This window comes from Oreochromis aureus, linkage group 1, assembly GCF_013358895.1.
Source record: "Oreochromis aureus strain Israel breed Guangdong linkage group 1, ZZ_aureus, whole genome shotgun sequence".
Taxonomy (NCBI): Eukaryota; Metazoa; Chordata; class Actinopteri; order Cichliformes; family Cichlidae; genus Oreochromis; species Oreochromis aureus.
Window position 1 is genome coordinate 18,745,251 of NC_052942.1, and position 24,071 is coordinate 18,769,321.

Here is a 24,071-nt window from a genome sequence, read left to right on the forward strand (position 1 = left end):
TGAATTTTTTTTAACAATGCATAAAATGATGTAATGGATGTCTAGAACATTTGCATTTGCGGCAAATGATTCATAAAAAGTCTTTGATTTGAATTCGAAGTAGATTGTGTTATACAGAAACCAAATGGGCTCATATCCACAAGTGTAATCTTTGTAATAAAACTTTTTTTTAAAAAGTAAAAGAAAGAAGAATGACGGATGATCAATCTGAGTCATAGCTTAAAGTACTATTAATATTAGTAGCCCAAGGCCTCAGATGCGTTTGATGCTGAGAGAACGTTTGAAAGGAAAAGAAGATCACTGTAGACTAAAACAGTCTCTTTTTATTCTCTATTCTGAACAATTGGTTTTAATTAAACAATCCTTACAGGTACCATTACTATAAAAGGCCAAAACATGTCACGTCTCTGCATATAGTAATAGAAAGGATATTTGAATTTCTAAAATCAAATAATATACTAATAATGACAGATTTTCCATTAAGCCACTTTGTAATATTCATCGGCCTCACACACACAGACACATTCTTTTATTTTACTGAACAATGTCGTTTTTGCTGTCCAGTATTTTTTTTTTTGCCAAGCTGTCCAGCTTCACTGCCTTTCTGCACTCGAATTCCAAACTTCAGTCTCTTCACGGCACTTCCATCTCACTATAAATATCTCCCTGTTTCCCTCTATCCTCAAGTGGTTGGGCTTCGTTTTTGGTTACTCAGCAGAAAGCATCCTTTTTGCCTGAGTTGCCACTAAAGAGATTGCAGTGGTTACAGCATTTCAGAAAGCGTAGCTGTGTTTGTGATACCTCGACAGCTTTCTTGCACCACGGGGGGGATTATACTTGATTTGAATGATGCTTCCTTCTTTTAAGCTTCTTGAGTGACCTCAGTGCTCAGGCCATCCGCCATGCCTGAGACTGCATCAGGAAATTCTGGGCCATCCCCACTCAGGTTCAAGTCCTTTTTCAGTTCAAGGTCACTCGGCTCCTTGATAGGGATCTCCTCTGGCATTTCACCCCCATTAACACATTCCTCTGCCTGTGTGGCCATGGCAGTGTCAGGATCTCTGCACTCCCCGTTCACAGCTGGAACTGCATCCTCGGTAACAGAGGGGCTCTTTAAATCTCCATTTTCCAACTTGTTTTCCACCTCCAGCTCTGCTTGAGGCACTGCTTCCACGGAGGGCTCAGCTGCCTTTTCAGATTCGACAGCAGCTTTGCACGCAGAGGCGATGACAACCTCAGACACAAGTTCTGCTTCCTTGAGCTCATCTGGCACCTCAGTGCTGGGAGCTTCTGGTGTAAAAGATTCCTCTTTTGCAGCTTGATCAGTGAGGGCATCCTCTGCGGTAGCCTCCGTGACATCAGAAGAGTCTCCTCCCACAGTCGCCACTTCACTCACGTCAGAAGTGGCTACAGCCGGCTCAGCTTCAGTTTCTTCCACTTGATCCTGTGTTGCAGCTTTCAAAGCCTCAGCCTCTTGCTCAGGTCCTGGCTCTGATGTTTGTTCCAGCTCTGCCTCTGGGGCTTGTTCTGTTTCAGGCTCAGGTTCTGTTGTCTCCACAATCTCTGGCTCTGGTTCCTGTTTTAGTTCTGGCTCCAGTACTTGCTCAGGCTCTTCTTCTTTCTCTGGCTCTGCCTCTGGCTCTGCTGCTTGCTCTGGCTCTTGCTTGGGCTCTTCCTCTGGTTCTGTGGCCGACTCCAGCACTGGTTCAGCTGCTGGCTCAGCCACCAGTTCAGGCTCAGGGACAGCCGCAGAGACTACGGTCTCCTCCACAGTAGCTTCAGGCTCAGTCTCTGGGATGGGCTCTGGCTCTTTGGTGGCTTCTGACACAGATTCAGCGACTGCAGCAGGTTCTTCTTCATGGACCTCTTCAGACTTGGGTTCAGCTTCAACTGGCACAGATTCTTCTGATGTTGGGGCAGAAGTTTTCTCTGCTACAGCAGCCACTGCAAGGTCTTCTGGAGCTTGCTCTTGTACTGCTGCACTTTGCTCCAATACTACAGCTGCTTCTTCTTTTTCTGGAGCTGGCTCCTTTGATTCTGCACTTGGTTCTTCTTTCGCTGGAGCTACTTCTTCTGCTGCCACAACTGGCTCTTCTACAACTGGATCTGCTTCTTTTGCTGCCACAACTTGTTCTTCTACAGCTGGAGTTACTTTATCCGCTGCAGCAGCTGGTTCTTTTGCTACTGTAGCGGCTTCATCTGCTGCCACGACTGATTCCTCTACAACTGGAGCTACATCCTCTGGCACTGCTGCTGCAACTGGTTCCTTAACAGTGGATGCTACTGGTTCTTCCACAGCTGGGGAATCTGATTGTGCAGCTGGTTCCTTCTCAGATTTTTCAGGAGCTTCTGACTCTTGAGGTACCGCTGCCTCTGCTGTCACAGCCTTTTCCTCTTCTACGTTGCCTGCCTCTGCTTTTGTCTCTTCTCCTGTAGGCGGGGCTCCACCTTCCCCTTTAGCAGAGTCGTCTGCACTTGCAACTGTTGCAGGGGATTCATCCTTCTTGTCTTTTGGATCGCTCACATCATATCCTTTTCTTTTTTTGCTCAGCTTGCCTCCCATGATGTTTCCTAGAGGGAAAAATAAGAAATTGTTTGGTTTTTGGCCTTTTTATTTAGTCGTAAATGTAAAGTTCATGTTTGGGGGAGTCTAATATGTGTTCAGGTTTCCAGTACCCCTGATGTGACCCCATCCCCGGGTTGTGGATCAAAAGCCCTTGCATACACAAGGAAACCATACAAACTAAAATGTTCCACTAAATGGATGAAAATAATCTAGTATGTCTGGACTAAATATACGGAAAGCAGAAATGCGATAGTTTTGAAGCTTTTCTTAGATCTAATAGAAGCATATAATGTTCTATAATGTTCTAAATTTAATGACTAGAGGCCATATAAGGAGAAGTAAATGAAGAAGCGCTTTCACTTCAGTAAAGAACCATCTTATGTTAAAGTAAACCAGAAGTTCAGTTAGGAAATGATGTCTGCCATTTGCAATTTGTCTGGAAAACCAATGTCAGTGCATGGGAACCTCAGTGAGATCAGGCAACCAAGCAGACTCACTACCCTTTAAGGAATGCGTGGTGAGGATCAGCGCCAAGTGAACCCACAAGTCTGAGTTGAACAGCTATGATGTAGATGCGCAACTATTCTCCCTCAGTAGTGTCATAGGTTTCCCAGCATGCACCCAGAGTTTGCAGTTATATCCATTCATCTAAACTAGCTGAGAAATGTGGATTTTCGGCACAAACCACAACTGTCATTCGGCCAGTGCAGAAAATATGTTACAGACATGTACTTCCGTGTGCTCATGCTTTGACTGTGGAGGAAGTGAAGTGTAATGATTGCCACATAACTTCCTTAAAGCAAAACTGGGAATTCAGCTTCATCCCTGTAATTGGTTTTCAGTGAACCCTGCAGACTTTCTGAATATAGGCCTAAATTATTCATAAGAGCGGAGTACTTAAACACCCTGATTCCCACTAAAGATACAGACAGATTTTTTTTTATTTATTTTTTTAACATGGAACATTTTCATTTAATGAGGCAGAAATACTGTTCAGCGTTCTTGTTTGGTTGGTTGATTGATTTTTTTTTTTTCTGCAAAACTGCCACATGCAGGAGTTTTCACCTGCAGTGAAGCATGTTGGCACAGGTACGAACCCGGGAACTGTCCACAGTGCTGCAGGAGGGCATTAACGACAGGATGCGACACATACCAGCCTTGGAGAGCCAATCCAATATGGCAATTTTGATTCTACAAACCTTCCAATTAAAACAACAAAAAATATAAAAATTAAAAGTGTATTTAATTTTTTAATCTATTCCACTCGCTTCGTAGCTTACTTGTATTATATGCCTGATCGTGTTCGTGCGGATATTTATTTATTTTATTTTTTTTAATTCGCCCATTCATGTTCCCAGTGTCTCGGGGCCTCCCAGTCAGACAAAGCAAAATTTTATAATGTGGGAAAACTTCATATTTCAAACCAAAAAATAACCCAATGTAACAGTTTATTACTGCGTGAAGCCAATTTTCCAGTTGGTCAAACAGTAGATACAATTCTTCATGCTAAAACACTGGGAAGATAAAGGAGGCGTGCATGTAACCGGCAGCATGTGCCGGCCGGTAACAAAGGACTGTGATTCCTCGCTAGGCGTTACATCCCGATAAAAGTAACGGCTTGGACAAAGTTGACAGGGGGAAAAAAAGACGACGCCAGGCTCGGGACCTACTTTAGTGCGGACTTCAATTAGTCGCTATAACCAGGTGGATTTAAGGTTATGTTGGAAGATTTGAAGGATAAAGGCTATAGAGGGGTATCCATCCCCCCTTTTCAAAGCCACCCACCCACCCACCGCTTCCCTCAGCTGCTCTGCCCTTCTTCTTTTTTTGTGTCCAGCTGCTTTGAAAATGCCTCTCGCACACATAAGCGTGCAAAAAAATACGAAATTCTCTACAACAATGTGTTGACTGCGTCCACACTAATAACTTTGTTCTGCGGGTTCGTTATCATGGCAGAAGGATTTCAACCGCCTGGCCTACTTTTAAAAAGCGCCACTTGCCTGGAAGACGCTGATTCAACAACTGAGAACAAAAAAGTCTTCCCTTTATTAAACACACTTTCAGCTGTAGTCTATAAAAATAAAGAAAAAAGCAGCACAGCAGGAATAATAAAAGCAGACAAACTAGATTTATCACAGGTAGGAAGACCTTTCTTTCTTTCCTTCTTTCTTTCTTTTTTACAACATCGCACTGCTCGAAATTCAAAATAAAAACATTTTAAAAAATGAAATCATTTTTAAAAAATCATTGTGACGACACTTACCTGTATTTCTAGTGCGTAACCAGCTCGGCTTCTTTTGCAATCTGTGGCTGGATGTGGTAATGGAGGTAAGGCTTTTTGGAGTGACAGCTGCAGATTCCGCCCCTGCTCTCCGAGGTGCAGCCTGGGGTCCGTGTGTTGTAGACTATCCGACGAGTGCCCCTCACACAATTTTCTAGACATCTGTCGATATCACAATCCAGCCAACCCCACTACTGCTCTGTCTGCAATCTACACCCTCCCAGTCTTTAACCCCTCCTCCCTCGCACACCCACTCTGGAGAATTTGTTGTAGAAAGCCATCTGGGAAGTTAAGAGTGATTATTAACGGACCATCGCTTATTACACTTTAAGAAACTGCATTTGTGTGTGAGTGTTTGTGTCCTCTGCTTTTCCTCAGCCAAAAAGTAATTCTAAAAAATCAAGTTAGTGCCCCCCTCCCCTCACAGAAGTATGGGTGTAATATAAATTATGCATGGGAAAGCTTTGTGTCAGTAAAACCACTTAAGCGCAACACACACACACTCACACACACTCCATGGAAAAGGACTCTTTCATTTTTTTTCCCGTCTTTTTGTCAGCATAATTCCTCCCTGCTCTTCTTTTTCAGTTTGTCAGTAAATTACATTGTACATCACAGAAATAAGCACAACTACACGGTCAAGAATATGGAATCTATAAAACTCCGTGTTTTGGAGTTGCGCTGCAATGTTGATGCATGATTATTCACATATGTCATTGTGGGCTAAACCCACCCACCCATCCATCCAGCCATCTATCCATCCATAATGTAGGGACATGGAGAGTACGAGAAGTCCATTCCACACTTTGTAATATACACTGAAGCACTGAGTCTGTTAGCTATCTTTCTTCTAAGTGTTAATGGGACAAGCCTGGTGCGACTGACTTTAACAAATTCATCAAATGACCCGTTCAGCTAAACATGTTGTCAGTCACTGACATGCTGGTATGCTGACGCAGGTGTCAGGTGAAGTTGGGGCTTAAGAATGAAGTTTAATGTTTCTAAAACAACATCAATCAAAAGGTGAGGACTGAATCACTATTAGCAGTTTTAAAAAGTACTTTATCAAATTAAACTGCTCAAGCATGCTTGGCCAAACAGTCTCATCTTTTGTTGCTGTAGAAATTACATGTATAAAAACTTGATTTGGGTTTTTTTAATGACAAACACGTTTCTCTTTACTTTTTCTTTCCCTGAAACTGAAAGAAATGAATTACCACTCATATGCGAAATGCGGCTGCCATGTTGATTGCATCATCCAAAATTCCCCAACCTGCTATTTAATCACAAATCATCTGAAAAGCAGCCAGGCGGGTTAGTAGGTCCTGTTTAGGCTAGGTCGAGGCTGAATTTTCCTTCATTTAAACTACTTCATGCACGTGGCATCAACCCATGTATCACTGGGCTTTTTCCACTGCCACAACATCCGAAAATCCGTCAGCATTTATTCAGTGATGCATGTGATATATCCCAGATATGTTTCTCTGCCCTTTTACTCTTATTTTAATCCTTTAATTCAATACAGAAACGTCTTTCTAAATAAATAGATTATTTACGTAGATCTTCAAAGGGCAGACCACAATATTGAGGAGACAGCGCACTCTCCTGGCAAAAGAGCTGATAGCACAAGGCAGCATCTCTGCAGCCAGAGACACATTGTTGCGCATGAAAATAATATTAATGTGGATGTATATGAAGCTATTTGCTCATTTATGAGATTTTGAATAGAATTTATACAAAATTCAATAGAATTTATAATATTAAGATAAGATTTATAAAATTAAAATTAAATTAAACATATGCGACTGTCAGAAATATACCTAGCAAATCTATATTCTGTACTCAATCTTCTCAGACATTTGAGTATTTTACAAGTTGTTCAAAGAGATGACAGAACAATTTGTAAAATATATCCTGCCACTGAACACTTGAAAGTTTGATCCCGGGAGGAGACACAAATCTCTTTGGGGTTGCGTCAGGAAGGGCATCTGCTGTAAAAAGAAAAAGAAAATCTGGCAAATAAAACACGCACAGCTATCTGTGGTGACCCCTCATGAATACAGGAGCAGCTGAAAGTAGCTTCTGTCCCATCTACTTGTTCCAAATAGGACGAAGTTGTGCTTTCAAGCTTTACAAAAATAAAATCAATCTTGTTTGTTTTTCCTCCTGGCAGCAAAGCTAAACAGTGACAAAGGGGCCGCAAAGGCTGACTTTCACATGATGCAAAAGCTCTGGAATGCACTCCCTGGAGAATAACCACCATCCCAGCCAACCACTCTACTCCACATAGCCAGGACTCAAAGACATATGGGAAAATCCCCCAGACTTTCTGTGTTAATGTCCAGAGCTTATCTGTCTGCAACTCCTGCTTCAGCTGACCTAGACTGAGGAAATAAAAGAAACACTGAGAAATAAAGAAACAGGTGTTTGGGAGCTACAACATGATATGGGCCGATAGCTCTCCACTTAAGAGTGCTAAGGAATATGCCAAAGCCACAGTTCAGTAAGAGAGGGAAAACTCTGGACAGGTTTTCATTATATTAGATTTTCATTCTTATGCATAAATTAACAGTCAATACTCTGACCTATAAAACAAACGAAAAACATATTTGTTCATTTCAGAATAGTCAGGTGTCCTTGTATGTTGAGCACTTCAACTCTCAAAACCTGAAGCTCTCCAAACATACCTGAGAGAAAGTTCACCTTGTAATGAGAGCTATAGAGCAGAGGGTGTGGCACACAGACATAATGACACCCTATAGTGTGTCACCAATAAGGACCTAGACTCTTTTACCAAAGTGAGGTGACACCTGTGCTGCACATGTTCACACTCTGCTTATTTCTTTCAAAGGTGTGTTGTTGTGCTCTGCCAAGTGAAAATGTCATCAGTGTTGTTACTGGTTAAACGTTGTCCTGGGTAGTTTTCTTCCTGTAAGTAAAGGGTATAGTTTCAATGCTAAAGTAATACAAATGGGTGAGTTATGAGTAAGTGAGTTTTAGTGTTATGCCTCAGCCATTCAGATTAACACAAAGGGGTGCTTTATTCCTCATATGACAAATTCAAACAGGCTCCTACTGCGCTTTATGAACAATCATCTATTGTGATACTGAAACATTCTTATTTGGCAATCCTGAATTGCTCATATGTAAAAATTCTAGATATATACTGTTATGTGTTACTCTGGCATTTTTATTTACTAAATCATATGTGCATGTCAGCTCTATGCCTTAAAGATAATAGATCTTAAAGGCATAGATCCTGTTATCTCCCTTGATAACAAGAGACCTGTGAAGTATGTGGGCTGAGCTGATTTATGTGGCTTCTTCCTAAACTCCCTTTCTCTAGTCTTTCACAAAGAAAGCCTTGTTGTTCAACATTTTATTAATAAATGGTATTAATCAGAATCTAAACCTGTGTCATGTCCTTCTTTGTGTTCAGCCTTTGCCTTTGCCTACCCAAACCAGTATCTTGTAGTGTGACTTGAGGCCTGTCAAACCATAAAGCTCTCCTCTGTAACACCCCCTCTGTCAGCTCCAGACTTTTGTACACCATTCAAGCTGTCTGTTGACTCTAGTGGAGTTGGAGTTACTGCTGTTTTGTTACAGGAAGACTCCTTTGGCACTGGTCACCCAGTTTCCTCCTGCTCGGTGTGAGTATAATACAACTGAAAAAGAAGCCCTTAGAAGCCCTTTAGGCCTTTCAACATTTCAAGATTTTTAACACCACGGTCATTAATAGTCTTTACAGACCACAACATCAGAACTGTTTCTTGCCTGGTATTTTTAGTGGAAGAGTGGTAACCACTTCATTGGGGCTGTCAGGTAGGTACCCTCCATCCTCAGTGTTTTGTTGATTTATGCACACAACACCTCTTGAAGGGTGATGTCACCCAACCTCCACAAGGATGCCTTGGTAAGCTAATTGTTTCAGTGTAGTTTAAGCTTATCTGCCTCTCCAACTATATCTTACAGGAACTATAATATCTTCTGAGAAGACAACCATGACCAGATGCTTGGTAGTCCAGGGAATGGGGGAGCGAGGACACTTGTGGTTGTTCACTTTCCTTCTAGGATGATCACCAGTTGTTGCAAGACCTGATTGTGCGTACAGGTGTAGCAGCCTTGGGACAGGCTGGTTTTTGTAAATATGTGCCTCAGAGTTGCAGGAGTTTGGAAGAGAGCACACATTATACAGTACACAGCATCTTCTCCTACCCACTGAGTTAAGTTTTGGGATGTCAGATGGATAAATAATGATCAACAAAACCTTCCCAATCTAAGCCTTTGTTGCGTCACTCCTTGTGCTGTGGCTGTGGCCTTTAGACCCAATGGTAACCATATACATCAAATAGAAATGGTAGTAAGTTTGTTTTTTCACTATTAGAATTTTCAAAGAGTTAGTGGGGACAGAGATCTTATTGCATTTAGTTTATGTTTGTTTGTTTCAATTCATTTTAGTTTTAGTTAGTTCCCATAGTGAGTTTCCATGTTTCTGTGTAGCTTTAACTGTTTGAAAATGTTTGGTTTTAGTTTAGTTTTTATTAGTTTCAGTGTTATTATAATACCTATACTGATACTGGAAAATCGGTATCGGTGTTAGAATCAAAAATATTTTTAAAAGCAGTTAACTAACAGCCTTGGAGACCTTTAAAAACTCAGTAAACATGTCAATCAAAGCCTTTTTTTCAGGCAAGCTGTGATAACAAATTTTACTAAATTAACAAATCCTATTACTATATGTTATTATTTCATTTTGTTAATTTCCCACGTCGCAAAATCGTTTCGGTTCATTTTATCTATTAATTTTTTTTGAAATTCTAGCGTTTATTTTATTTTAGTTAATTGGAATGTCCGTTTTTCCACATCTAGTTTTATTTTTATATTTTGGTTAGTCGTAATAAACTTCGTGGTGAAGACGGATTTCTGAGCAATAGCATCATCTACTGGAGACCTGCTAAATACCACTATTGTTGGACACAAATCTATTTACAATAATATTAATAATAATAATAATAATAATAATAATAATAATAATAATAATAATAATAATAATAATAAAACCCTGATCAATCAAATAGTATAATTTATATTTTCACTTTTCACTTTAAGACTTCGGTAAAATCAGTAATACTTATATTTTTAAAATATACACTGATTATGCATTTGTTGCTAAAAATGAGGAATTATAGGTAAATCAACACCGAATAGTAAGTGTAAATGATAGAAACCAGTAAAATGTTTGAATTATCGATATAACAATGTTCTCCATCAGCTGTTCAAAGAAAGAAAAAACTGCCATTACATCACTTACTGGAACGTGGCCAGAAGGACAACTAGATATTTTGACCCCATGTAAGTGCCATAAAAACAGTCTGATCTGTGCAAACTTTTTTACACTCATATATATCAATACAAGTTTTAGTGTATTCAATAAAGGCGGTCCTCATCAATAATAAATATTAAATAAAATAATAAAAGCACATTACAATAAGTGAAATAGCAGAGGAGAAAAACGGAGTTCCGGCGGGCCGCGGCAGACGAAGAATGTAACGCACCCTTGGCCACTCGGATGAAGGCGGTGCTACTGGTGGCCAAGCAGCAGGGCCTTGCCTTTGTGGTTGTAGAAAGAGAAGATGGCTCCCGTTTTGGAGAAACAGCTCCCGGGCGCAGCTGGGACAGGAGACAACAACAACGAAGAGGAAGAAGGGCAAAATCTTTGGCAAGTCCTGCTACTCTTTTAACGACTTCATGCCTCCGCAGGGCCTTCTCAGAACAGCACAGCCGCCATGGTTCTGCTTTGTCACTGCCGGTTTTTCCCTATCAAACACCGGCCCGGCTAGCACCAACGTTAGCACTAACTGAAGCTGAGCGGTCAGTCTGTTAGCAGATCAGCTAACGTCAGCTAGCGGGTTTGCTGCTGCTCCTCCTGATGTTAAGCTAACACTGCCTTGTAGTTACCTAGCAGGGGAGTTTTACTAATACAGTGAACGTTAGACGCTTTCCAGGGCGCCATTCAAATAACTAGTAGCTTTGATAGTTTATGTCAAGATAAGAGCTAAATACTAGTTAGCGTCTTGATGCAGGATACAGTATGCTAATTGTAACGTAAACGCTAGAAACCCGTTAACTTAAAGAGAAATGCAAAACATACACACACACACAAAAACATGATAGCGTCTTTAGATAACAGTTGCTCGTCGGGAAGTTCATGGATTCAGGATTGAGCTACTTGATTCTGTCGTACCGGTCAATGGAAATGAATTATCATTTCCTGTTTCTGTACTGTCTTGGAGTCATCACTGGACCGGCTCAAAGAGTCAAAAGTGATAGTAATCAATGAAGTTAAGGTGTGTCCAACTAGTTACCGGTTAACTGTTTTGACACCACGTTTGACTGCTCTGAGATGAGGAGCTACTGTCAATCTGATCACAGTCAGTGTGACTTGTATAATAAAATCTACCTGTATTTTTCTTATCTGTAGGTCCTCAATACTGAGTGAAGTTTCAACTAGATCGAGTTCAAAATTGCCATCGGGAAAAAATATCCTGATATTTGGTGAGTATTGGTTACTTGTGTGAAAATCGATGCTTCTGCAGTTTATTTGTGCTGGTCAACCCTGAGAGTGAGAAAAGGGCAAAGCAGCTGCAAAATCTAATGATTGCACGTTTCTGAATTGCACTTTGAGCTGCTTAACCCCCACCCCGGCCTGAGGTTTGAACTAAAGACAGACATAATAAACAGAAGAATATAGGGTATTTTTCTTGGGTGGGGTCACATTTATTCGAACAGGCCCTCTGAAAATGTGAGAAATGCTGCTTCTCATCAGGCAGGTTTGTGTGAGAGAGTGTAGCCTGTGGAAAGTCTAGATATCCTTCTTGAAAGGAAGGGAAATGTATTAGTGCATTTTTTATGTCATATAATTTGTTGTTTAAAAATTACATTAATATAATCTATTTATCTGTATCATGAATAAAATATTTTGCAGGTGAGGATGGTTCAGGAAAGACGACACTCATGGCCAAACTTCAAGGAGCTGAGCACAACAAGAAGGGGAGGGGACTTGAGTATCTGTACTTAAGTGTCCACGATGAGGACAGGGATGGTGAGATTCACTGATGAACCTTGAATATGGTCTTTGTCATTAATGTGCAGGAACCTTTAAAAAATAGTTCCACTTTAAAACTGATTATTATCAGTGCTTGTGTTTAACTAGCATTTTAATTTCTTCTTGCAGACCTTACACGCTGTAATGTGTGGATCCTGGATGGGGACCTATACCACAAAGGCCTTCTTAAGTTTGCTGTTACTGCTCAGTCGCTACCTGACTGTCTAGCTATATTTGTTGTGGATATGTCACGACCTTGGACCATTATGGAGTCGCTGCAGAAGTGGGCCAGTGTCCTGCGCGACCATGTGGACAAGCTCAAGATTCCTCCTGAGAACATGAGAGAAATGGAGCAGAAGAGTAAGTTACATATACACCAATAAAAAATGCAAGGCTTGCATTTAGAACCCCCCCCCCCACACACACACACACACACACACACACACACACATACACATATGTGCTTGATCTAGCTTTACATTCATACATGCATGCACAATGTAGCTTATAGAGTGAAAAACTAACATCCCCTGAAACCTCAGCGTTACAAATGTGTACATTTTGGTCAAGTAGCTGGCATCGATCATGGTTGATCATTTCAAAAGACACATTCGGATTGTTAAAATATCAATAACTAGCATATCTCCAAATAGATCTTTGTTTTGTTGAAGCAGATCCACGTATGGAAATGGCGATTTTTTTATAATGTGGTCATTTTCCTTCATATATCAAAATGCAAAAATCTGACTTGAACTGACTCTTTAAGGCGAAAACGTAAAGGAAAAAAACAAATGTGCCTAAAGCATGCCATGGTGGATGCAATGGGAGTGTTACATAATAACTGCTGGACTCCTTGCTGATTGGTTTGTGTATAGCATTGAAGGCAAGCACTGTATGTTATTACACTTTGCTGAGGTGGATTCTAGGTCATCATCAGAGAGGCCCATGATCCTCAGCTGTGTGTTCTTGCTGGAGGCAAGTTCTGCAGATCAATGACTGTGATGCACTCAGATGTTGTTCTCTTGTTAATTTTAGAACTGGTCATCTCCTGCTTATGAACGCTTCTTTTGTATTTGCAAAGATTGTTGGTATTCAGATAAGTTTATTTCAGCCTCCAGGGTTTACCCAATGTTCTTGTCAGCTCCCAAACTTTGCCTGCTGCTTTTGCTCTTAAAAGTGCCAAAAGAGATTGGACAGAGAAGTAAAACTGGTTATATGCCAGATGAGTTTGACAGCACAGGTTCAGAGAGATTCTCACTGTGTAACATGCCAATACAAGTAGCCTTGTCTGCAGAAAAACGTGTGAAAAAGAAAAGAGAAGCTGCTCAATAACTGACGACTAAAGCGCACTAAATTGCTTTCTGTCATTTTGCCCACTAATAATTGGTTTAATGACTTTCAGTTAGTCCACATGTTAAGTTTGCTTTTGCTTTGAGTAGTAGTATTGGAACAAAATTACAATTGACTGATATAATGTAGCAGAAAGCTTTCCTACCTGGAATTTAGACCTTATACCCTGTGTGGATTGCTGTTTTGTGACTACTGTTTTTGATGGTGGTGGTGTTGTTTACTATTTGGTCCGTTTTGGTTGACTGACTTCTTTTTGTCAGACTTCTCTTAACATTTTATTTTGATGATCTCTGTCCAGTTTAGCCAAGGCCTCTCATCGAAATAAAGGATCTTCTGGCATGTAAACGATAATGTAAATAGCAGACTGGTGAGGACTAGTCAGATTTTGAACGTGTGACCATGAGTGTTTGAGTGAGAGTCAGACCGACAGACTGGAAGTGTGTGAGTGGCTTTTGTCCAGGGATTCTTGCAGTCATCTTGCATCATGGTTTCCTCCCCTCTTACAGCAGCGTCACGGACAGGAAGGGACGTAACTCAAAATTCAGTGGGCTGGACGTTCTGACTCGTGCTCTGTTCTGCTGTAAATAAAGTAGGCTGGCTGCTGGAATCATCTCAAACCAAATAACAGGATAAACCTACTGCTTCTCTACCACTTGTTGAATGGAAAACTATTTGCGTCCATGACTGCTGTTAGTAATAGGCTTGTTTAGCTGCAGTTGCAGTAATTATGTTTGAGGCAGTTTTTGTAGCTAATAAACAGTTGAAGAGCATTGTAGAGCTCTAGTTTGACTTAACAATAGCATCCAAGACCAAATGTTATTAGATGAAATTAGGCTGGCCATAAGACTCCTTTATTTATAGCTGAAGTTGAGCTTTCTCTTACGTCAAGTGTATACCTTTGAATTTAGAAAGAATATATACTGACTGGTGCTTTTGCAGTGCTTAAAATGTAGTACATTTTAAAGTATTTGAAAAGTCCTTAATGAAGACCGCTAATGCATTTTGACCTCACCCTTGTTTGTAGAACAGATAAGTAGGCCTTAGTGGGGCAAAGTCTGTCTCTTTAATGTTTTTATTTTAAAGTGACAGTCCACCAATCATCTCTCCTTTCAGCATCAAATGTTGCTGTTTTGAAATCACTGCAAAATTTCATGTTTATGTACATGCTGCCCAAAGTAATATATATTTTTTTCTTTCCATTTACTTAGAATATTCTCAGCCTTAATAAGTTGTACCAAATAACTTTTACGGGGGTTTTTTTTGTTTTTTTTTAGTGTTGCAAACAAAGGAAAGTTGAGACGCGGCTCACATTATCTCGGGTGTTGCATGCATGGTTGTCATAAAACTTGAAGCTGCCTTAAGTCAGTCTTTATTTGTCTTTCCTGTGTTCTGATAAAATCAAAATGTTTAGTATTGCTGTCTTTTCTTATCTTATCTATGCCTTTAAAACTCAGACTTAAAAAACATATTGTCTTTATATATGAAAGCATTAGGGGTTTGGGGCTTGAATCTATCTTTTCAAAGTCTTCTAGTATAGGTCAAGCATAATGTGAACAGCATTCATCAGTGCTTTGACCAGTGTGTGATCAGGTCTTTTTCAATAAATTTACTACATTTTTGTTATTTTTGGATCCTTTGGTAGTCCCATTTAGTCTATGAACTTTTTGTGCATACGCGCTGGATTTGTGCAGTTGTGCATCTTAAGAAGGGTTCTTGTAGCTTTTCAGACCAGTTCTCATCCCCTGTATAAAATTCTTTGCCTGGAAGTAAAGTGCTTGACTCTAAACACCAAGTCAGTCTGGCTTTAGCTTTTGAGGAAATAGGCCATGGCTTCCTGCGTAAACCCCCCACCACCCTTCACACTGCAGCTTTGTAAATGTCTGGACAGCTGGGGTCAGCACAACAGGAAAATAAAGGATGTCTTTTTCTGTCTTTGAACAAGGCATGTTATTTAACTGGAAATGTAACATTGCAATTTTCTTTCTGTGATGCTACACAATGTATACACGGCAGTGACTTCTTGTGTGAACATTTAAATTTAGACTGTCACTAGGCAGACATAGTCTTATCCTCATATACCACTAAGAAGCTTTATTTGTGTTGACCCTATGATCTAATCTGAGGAACACAGTTTGAGGCCTTGCACAACAATTAAAACTGTGCTATAAAACAAAGTTTATAGTGCTGAAGAAGCTGCAAGTGGCTCATTGCTCTTTCCAAAGTTCCAAGCAAAGATAATGTGCACCTATAAAATGCTCTGTGCTACAGAGTCCCTGAGGTCAGAGCACATTTGTCACCGTAGTGTTGTTTATATTTTAGGGCTTTTTTTGTCAGTGCTGAAGTGCTAGATGCCAGGTGAGGAGAGGGAAAAGGAAAGAAGAAAACAGTAGATTGAGACACTGAATACCGAACTCATTTTCTTTCTTTCTGTAGATCTGGAGCTTTGGTTTCACTAATACTCATTTTACTCTTTTTTTTTTTTTTTTTTTAATTTGTCTTCTAGTGATAAAAGCCTTCCAAGAGTACACAGAACCAGAGGATGCCACCCCATCCTCCCCACAGAGACGAGCCCCAACAGCAGGAGAGGATGAGGACGTTGTGTTACCACTAGGGGAAAACACACTCACGCACAACCTGGGCATTCCAGTGCTAATAGTTTGCACAAAGGTAAAAACCTCTTAAACCTACCAGAATGTCACATTTGAAGCCGTTTACAAATGTTGCTATAAAAAGCTTTTTAGAGGTACTTGTTTCTGAGATGAGCCAAAACTTGGAATCTTAATGATAATTAATCTTGGTTATGTATTATAACATTGTTGTTTCTTTTACTACACAAGAAGGAACAACTGTTGGTCATCTAAAAAGCTACCTGTTATTTGTATGCGTGTCTGTGCCTCTACAGTTTCAGTTTTGGGAGTTAAACTTACCGTACCATCTATTTCCCCCAGCGAGGCTTTGATTTCTGTTGAGGGCATGGATCCATTTCATTCAGGAGCTTCTTAACATGCTCATAATTTAACTGTGTCCTCAGAAAAGTCTAAGGATACCTGTTTTAGGTTAAGCTATTTTGGACAATCTCTAGATAATGCCTGTGTTTGTGATCTATAGATTTTCTAAACTGGCTTTTTGTATCACAGCCAGGAGATCAATAGCTCCTTCTATTTAGGACTGAGTCATCTGCCATAAACAGGCAAAGGAAACCTTCTTTAACACCCTGATATCTGTTCTTCCCGCTGTTCTATGTGATGGGTTCTTGAATTCCCACACCAGTGAGCATATTTGGCTTAATATGTGGAGACTATCCCCACTGATGCATTTATCTGTGTTCTTACTTTAATGCTGTGCTTTGTGAGGCAGTATTTACTAATAAAAAGTTACCATTATACTTCCCTGTTAATCCTCTAGGCAAAGATGGGTGCTGAAAAGCACAAGGTAGCCATCAGCAGAGCTTCACATGCTAGCTGTGGCTGGAACATGGCAAATGTGCCTTTTTTTTATATTAAGTAATTTTTTTTTTTTATCATTGTGGCCTCTGAATAGCTCTTGTCAGAGGAAAAACTACTAAACCTGGATAAAATGGCTGCTCGATATCTCAAAGATATTTCAAAAGATTCAAAATGTCTTTGCTTCTCCAACCCACAACATCTCCAACTCTCAGAGAAAAGGTTATGAAGCAAGAAGTACATATAACAGTCTCTGCCCATTGCCTCCCAGAGGCAAGTTTTCGCCTACGTTCACAGGAGTGTACCACTCTGCTCAGTTATCTGTCCCTCAGATATCTGTTGTCGCAGATTAGACGGCTGGCCAAATGGTTGACTAACTTTAAAAACCAGTGTGTTATTTATTTATTTATTTTTAATTGTCTGCCACTAAAATCTTTTATTTCTTTAACTATATTAATAATTTTTGCTTCAATTCTTAAGTGTGATGCAGTCAGCGTACTAGAGAAGGAGCATGACTACAGAGACGAGCACTTCGACTTCATCCAGTCCCACATCAGGCGATTTTGCTTACACTGTATCCTTATTTTTAATGCATGTCTTTTTTAAATTTAATTTAATTTATTTTTTTTACTCTTGAGCTCTGCCATACCTTGAATTTCTGCATGTGGCTAAATATCAATTTACCATATATGACACTACCCCAACAACTGCTGCCTTAACTTAACTGAACAGATGGAGCAGGCCTGATCTATACCTCAGTCAAAGAGGAGAAGAACCTGGATCTGCTTTACAAATATATAGTACATAAACTGTATGACTTTCAGTTCGTCACACCTGCCTTAGTGGTGGAGAAGGATGCAGTGTTCATGTAAGTAAAACTAGTCAACCTTGTCCCAAATATTAAAACCTGTTTGTCATATTGTTGGCAAACAGTTTGCGCTGGCATCTGTCTTCAGATCTTTTCGAACAACAATTTAAAAGTCTTTTTCTTCTCTTTTAGTCCATCCGGTTGGGATAACGAGAAGAAAATCGGTATTTTGCACGAAAACTTCACAACAGTCAGACCCGAAGATCCATTTGAAGATTTTATCACAAAGCCTCCAGTACGGAAGGTATGAAAATGCAAATATTAACCAAACGTAAAAGTTACAAAAATGCAGAAGTATTCCAGAGCTTTTTGCCACTGAAGTCCTCTGTTCTTCTCCTTTTTAATGGCATTCTTGTTTCCTTTGCTCTTTTTAATAGCTGGTTCATGACAAAGAGATAAATGCTGAGGATGAGCAGGTTTTCCTGATGAAGCAGCAGGTAGATGTGGCCTCCTCCCCATTTTTCATGATTTCTGTCCAGCCAGTGAGCTTGATATGCATTTGTTTGTTGATTTTTAGTTTCTGATTTTGATCTAAGCAGGATCTCAAAATCAGGTCAAATATCTTTCACTGGTAAAAAAGGATCAGTCCTTTCTAACATATTTGTGGTGATCTGCTGCTTTCACTGTTAAACCGTGTTTTATACTGCAGCCGTGCTGATCTGAAACTTTCACATGACACAAAACATTACCCTCACTTCCTATTTTGTGAAAAAATAAACCAGGAAGACAATTTAAAAAAAACTTAACTGAAGTTGCAGGTTAGTATTGCCCAGTGCTTTAAGTTCCTTCTACTGCACTAAATGCCCCCTTTATTTATTTATTTATCTGTCACAGTTTTCTTGCATACATTTTTCTTTGATATATTCAGAATGAAAGAAGTTAATGAAATATGTTACCTGAAAATAAAGGATGGGGGAAACCTGTTGTTATACTAGTAATATAACAGTAACTGCATCTAACTCAAGCTTTTCTTCTTCTTTTCGTTTTTAGTCTTTATTAGCAAAGCAGCCAGCCACACCAACAAGAGGAGCAACAGTAAGTGTCTTAAGGTTCCTCAAATGTGAAATTTAATTTGTATTTCTTTTCTCTGGATAGAGAAACGTGAGCTTCTTTTGTTCGTGGCCACACTCTTATTCTGGTTCCTGTGTTTTAGGAGTCTCCAGGACGGACAGGCTCAGCGTCTCCCCGGCCTGCAAGCCGTACCGGTCCGACAGCCGTAACCAGTGTCTCACCAATGGCCTCTGTCAAGAAGCCTGACCCTAACATGAAACGTACGTTTGAAAGGAATACAATTTCAAATGTCAATAAATGAGAATCACACTTTACACTCCAGTACACCCTAATTTCTGATGTTTTGTTACGTGGACGCACGTTTGAGATAGAGAGGGTATTCAAGATTCTCTTTTGTCTTCCATATTATTTGAACACTGAACAAGTTGTGAAGTACTGCCCTCTAGAGGTAACACTACAAGAATTCACATAATGGTGAAACTGTGCAGGTCACAAATTTGCCATTATTATATATACAGTAAGGGTTTAGTGTATTCTAATTTTTTTAATATCAGTCTATTAACTACATTTAATAGTTTTTTTTTTCATGGTTTATAGTAACATAAGTCTTTCAAAATAAAATATTGTAGAATATTTTGTTTAAAAAGAAAAGAAAGATAAATAGTTCCCACATTGGTGCCAAACACCACTCAGTGGTGGGCAGTGAGGAGCTTTTGTCTTCAATTACACAAGAAAGACTTATTGTGGGGGGGAAAAACAAAGTGGATTATATGTGTATTAATACAAATAATTTATAGGAATTCATAGAAATGTATTTATAAACAAGTTCCCTTACACCCCCCTCTCTCATTTCTCCTACAGCGGGAGCAGCCAATGAGGGAGTGCTGGCTAACTTCTTCAACAGTCTGTTGAGTAAAAAGACTGGATCCCCTGGGAGCCCAGGAGCTGGAGCAGTGGGAGCTGGAGTGCAAGGCTCTGCCAAGAAAACAGGTACAACCTCTAATTCCAGTGCTTTCACCTCTGATCTCAGTGAAAAACCGAAGTTGCCGATTATTTAACCCCTTCTCTCTCATGGGTTAGCAGTTGATCTCTTACCAAAGCAGTAAGGAGTATAGGATGCTGTGTATTACAGAGTGCGTGCACTCTAAATTATAAAGACTTGTTAGATAAGCTGTGGACCATTTTGCTGTCTGGAGTTTTATCTCTACAGCCTGAGTGAGAAGGTTAAAGCAGGAGAAAAAAGTTGTCTTCTTTGACTGAACTTCTGACAGCTGAGGAAACTTGTGGCAGGCCTGTATTTATCATCCCACCCATCATAACTGCATCTCACTCACAACATACCTTGTCCCGCCGCTTTTGAGCTCAATTAATTAATCTTTTTTTACTTAAGTAACATTTTTTTCTTTGTTATATTAAATGTAACAAAGTCAAATATTGGCTGTGCCATAGCTTGATTGTACCCAGTGAAACATGAGAGAAATGATTGCATAACTCATCTCTGCCTGAGAACACTAACATGCACTCTTTGTTCCAGCACTGAGCAGTGTTAACGTCTCTGCAACAGGATAATGCATGTTCCTTTTGTCTGATGATTAGTTTTGCATGTGTGCGTGTTAACTGTGGCAGCAAGCCACCAACCTCCAGCATGGGAACGCATCACCATTCAAACCCCATCCATCCATCCATCCATCTGCTTGCCATAGAAAGCTGTTTTTTATGAGCAGGCGCAGAAGCTACAGGAGATTACTTTTGGGCTTTGTCTCCTGTCTTTTTTTCCAAGGGCAGAAGCCGGGTTTGACTGATGTCCAGGCTGAGTTGGACCGGATGACTCGCAAGCAAGACTCCATGGTTTCAGCTAACAACATACCACCGCAGACAGAGAACGAAGCGTGAAGGCAACAAAAACAGCTGCATCGTCCACTTAATACTCTGGAAAAATATATGTACATGTGAGCATAAAAAAAACAAAACAAAAAAAATTGACCAAATTCCTACCGCCTGTATCAGTCAGCACACACAGTGGTTTCACTGAATGAGATTCAAAGGTTATGAGAAGGTTGGAGAGGGAGTGGAGATGGGAAGAGAAAGAGAACATAAATGGAGGTGTTAATGAAATAAGTGCTGAAGGCTTGGCTTTTTCTGTCCTCTCTTCCACTGTAAATGTTATTTTGTAAGGGGATGTCAGTTTAGGGAAATGTGTGCACACTCCCTGGCAGTCAGCCTGACCTGCTGGGCTGAAGGCCCCCCAGATTCTGGGCTCATACACTCTACTCATAGGTTTAAGAGTGGCAATATACTGGTTCCTCTGGTATCGCTTGTCATACTGAAGGAATTTGGTTGCATTTGGAAAAGTATTTAAATATATTCATTAACAAATTCAAATACTTGCAAGCATATGTAATATGTACAAAAAAATGTTGGATATGATACTGATGTATTTATACAAACCACCTCCTTTTTATTTCATGTTGTGCACCATTTATCGGTTTAAAGAAAAGGCTCATCGTAACATGTAAAAATGCCACTGACACCATGACACTAATATGACATGTTCAGTTAGCGGATAGCATATCATTCGCCCTAGTCATCTCGAAGGATTCTGTAAATATGAATACAAAAAAAAAATTATTCAGGTTAACTTGATTTTGTATAAAGCGCTTTTCTGTCCAAATTCTTAAGATAGCTTCTTTGAATAAAATGGTTGGGATTTGACAAGAAGTTAGAGGTCGCAGCAGAATTGCTTCTTTTGCTACAGGTGTGTATATTTGGGGGAGGGGATGGGGCAGCATCTTTCCTACTATAACTCCTAAGTGCCTCGCACAGTTAGCTGTTTGTGTCATAGTAGAGGTGCTTGTCTGCGCAGGAGGAAACGCACTTGTAGCACCATCGGTTCAAAGGTTTTTGTCCATTTCTCGTCATCCAAATAATTTATTTCGTTTTACTTTTTTTTTACTTTTTTTTTTTAATGTACAACAAGCCTGTGGTCTCTTCTATTCTTCAGAAATACGATTTCTGTGGCCTAGTTTATAATGTTTATAGATTGAATGCCTTCTTAAAAACTGTAAAGGCTGCCGATACTGAGAAGGAACCACACGATGGAACCTTCGGGTCCCCCAAACTTACTGTGGTTGAAACCACTCATTTGCAGCCAAAGCACACAGGCACACACACAAAATTATCTGCTGTGGTTGGAACAAAATGAGATTTTCTAACATTCAGTGTTGGACACCACTGTCGTCCTCTGGTCTCACATGTTTTGCTCTCACTGTGTTTTGCATGTCAGTTTAAACATTCCCAGTTTCTACGTGAAGTAGCTGTAGAAACTCATCCCGGTAGAAAACCTGTTGTTGTTGTTTTGGTTCGGGGTTTTTTTTTTTTTCTTTCAGATCAGGTCTTTTGTTTTTTTCCGGCCCTTTTTAGTGCCCATTTAAGATGACAACCTTTGCCTTCAATGTACAGCTAACAGTTTGTCACAACAGGCACCCTGCCTTCACGGGAAAGCTCCTAATTAATTTGTGTGTCCTTAAAGGGTTGCTTAAATGTCTTATGTCATTTCTATGCTTTTTTTTATCAGAAAAAATTATACTGTACCATATCAAGTTGTCTGTATAATATTTATGGTTTCATGATACCATAATCAAAATGAAATGTACATTTTCATTCTTAAATCTCTATACCAGGCCCTACTTAATCCAATGGATGGTGTATTTCAGCAACTTTTGCAGAATGAATGGCAAGTGATAGGAGAGCAGCTATTTGCTACAAATAGCCAAAAAAAAAAAAAAAAGAAAACTGGAGTGAATTGGAACAGAACCAAAGATGCATATTATCTGCATTTGTAGTCATCCATAAGATTAACCAGCGGCCTTTTTTTGTTTTTCTTTTGTCCAACTCTTGCATAGAGCCCTTGCATTTCAAACCTCAGACTGGCCTATAACTTTTTTTTTTTTTTTTAAGTAACACCCTGTAAAATGGTAGAAATGTCTTTCTCTATTCAGCCGTGTCTCGAGTTTCAGCAGACAGAAGGGGGGGCGTACCATAATTGTGTTTTGGCTGTTGAAACTGGTCTTTGAACACATTGTCAGCAGGTTTTTTGTTCAAACATTCGCTCTGTAAGGGAATAGCAGTGTAACGTCTGCTTCGTGCATTGTCACAGTGATTCAACACAGCAGTTCTGGGTTTACTTTGAACAAAATGAAGCTCTTATTGTTTTTACTTTGCTTTGTTTTTGTGACTGGTGGGGGGGAAACGTGCACTCGAGGGCCCGTTGCCGACGTGGATGAAGCACAATTTCGGAACAGCCAGGAGCAGCACGGCCGCATTTTGGAATAAGCACTTTTCTTTGGACACTGTTGCTACAGCTGCAGATGCAGAGTGCATGTTTTTCTTTTTGCCTTGCCTCATTTAAGAATGAAACAAGATGTTAACATGCACAGAGAAAATGCCATTTTGCTGCTGAGGTTGTTAAATGGGCCCCTTGTGGTTAACTATGGAATAACACATTTCTGCTGGCAATATTGTAACTAATACAAATCCTCTAATAACCGCTGCCAGTACAGCTTTCACTGTAGATAAACTACAGCAGATAAACCCCCATTTGTTTGCACATTTGGCGTTTTGGTCATGATTTGTCATTTTGTTTCAGAATACAGAGATTTCATCATATCACACTTATGTTGAAAAGAAGTTTGAACTGTAATTTGTCAACAATATGGCCACACTTGTTAAATTTGGCATTTAGCTGAGTGGAATGAAGTGCTCTCTTGCTGCTTGTGCTTGAAAGTTGGACTTGGATTACTTTTTGCTCCCAAGATGGATTTTTGTTTTCTTTTGGTACACAAATTCAGTGGAAAGCAACTTCCTCTTCTCATCATAACTGAATTGCCTTCGACCACTATCGACAGTCTACATCTATACGAGACTATGAGCTTCTGCTTCCAGTCCTTTTGTATTCAGGATATCAAAACATTGTAAGCACATGGCTGGCTGCACTTTTGTGCCCTGGGATAATTCAGAAGCTTGATTGTATGTCTGTAACACAAATTCTGTAGCCTTCAAGCTGCCATGCGGATTCTAGCTTATTATGCCGACAAAGATAAGGAAAATGTTTATCAGACCCCTGGCTTCAATAAAACCAAGAATCCAAACTTTTGTTGGCTTCTGTGTGTGTGTGTGTGTGTGTGCGTGTCTGTACAACATTTGACAGTTATGTGTCATGAGAAAGCAAAGGTTACAACTTTAAGTCACACACATCAACCTGTGAGGTCTACATACCCCTAATCCTAACCCTGTATTATAAGAATGTGATTTTTTTTTTTGGCATTGGAAAATTTGCTTTCTTGATCCTCGACAATAAGGGGACAAAAATAAATCAATATTTCAGCTTTTATTTCATTCATTTTTTTAAGTGCTTCATTTATCTCTAAAACATATCATTATGATAACTT

The 24,071-nt window shown here is 39.8% G+C and overlaps 2 protein-coding genes across 3 annotated transcripts; one reads left to right on the top strand and one right to left on the bottom strand.

The window, feature by feature from the left end:
- Positions 1-301: 301 nt before the first annotated feature.
- On the bottom strand, positions 302-5,043 carry si:dkey-56m19.5 (neurofilament heavy polypeptide). Its single transcript, XM_031744864.2, has 2 exons — positions 4,830-5,043; positions 302-2,571 (listed from the first exon to the last, which is right to left on the bottom strand). Exon 2 carries the CDS (start codon positions 2,561-2,563, stop codon positions 863-865), a length of 1,701 nt encoding a protein of 566 aa, XP_031600724.1. The 5' UTR covers positions 2,564-2,571; positions 4,830-5,043; the 3' UTR covers positions 302-862.
- Positions 5,044-10,406: 5,363 nt separating this feature from the next.
- On the top strand, positions 10,407-23,775 carry dync1li2 (dynein, cytoplasmic 1, light intermediate chain 2). 2 transcript variants are annotated; one of them, XM_031744838.2, is made up of 13 exons: positions 10,407-10,566; positions 11,329-11,402; positions 11,833-11,949; positions 12,082-12,312; positions 15,806-15,969; positions 17,226-17,319; positions 17,478-17,613; positions 17,746-17,857; positions 17,991-18,050; positions 18,604-18,648; positions 18,767-18,884; positions 19,486-19,614; positions 20,410-23,775. In XM_031744838.2, the coding sequence occupies exons 1-13, from the start codon at positions 10,481-10,483 to the stop codon at positions 20,424-20,426; spliced, it is 1,383 nt and encodes a 460-aa protein (XP_031600698.1). In that variant the 5' UTR covers positions 10,407-10,480; the 3' UTR covers positions 20,427-23,775. The 2 variants fall into 2 exon arrangements, with proteins under 2 accessions (XP_031600698.1, XP_031600697.1); XM_031744837.2 differs by having other exon boundaries at positions 10,481-10,566; positions 20,405-23,775.
- The last annotated feature ends 296 nt before the right edge of the window (positions 23,776-24,071 follow it).

What these genes read in the sequence shown, in the direction of transcription:
- dync1li2 (XM_031744837.2), top strand. Translation starts at nt 10,481, where the DNA reads ATGGCTCCCGTTTTGGAGAAACAGCTCCCGGGCGCAGCTGGGACAGGA. An exon ending in GAGAGAAATGGAGCAGAAGA is followed by an intron (nt 12,313 to 15,805) that starts GTAAGTTACATA and finishes TTTGTCTTCTAG; the next exon opens with TGATAAAAGCCTTCCAAGAG. An exon ending in CACCAACAAGAGGAGCAACA is followed by an intron (nt 18,649 to 18,766) that starts GTAAGTGTCTTA and finishes CCTGTGTTTTAG; the next exon opens with GAGTCTCCAGGACGGACAGG.
- si:dkey-56m19.5 (XM_031744864.2), bottom strand. Translation starts at nt 2,563, where the DNA reads ATGGGAGGCAAGCTGAGCAAAAAAAGAAAAGGATATGATGTGAGCGAT.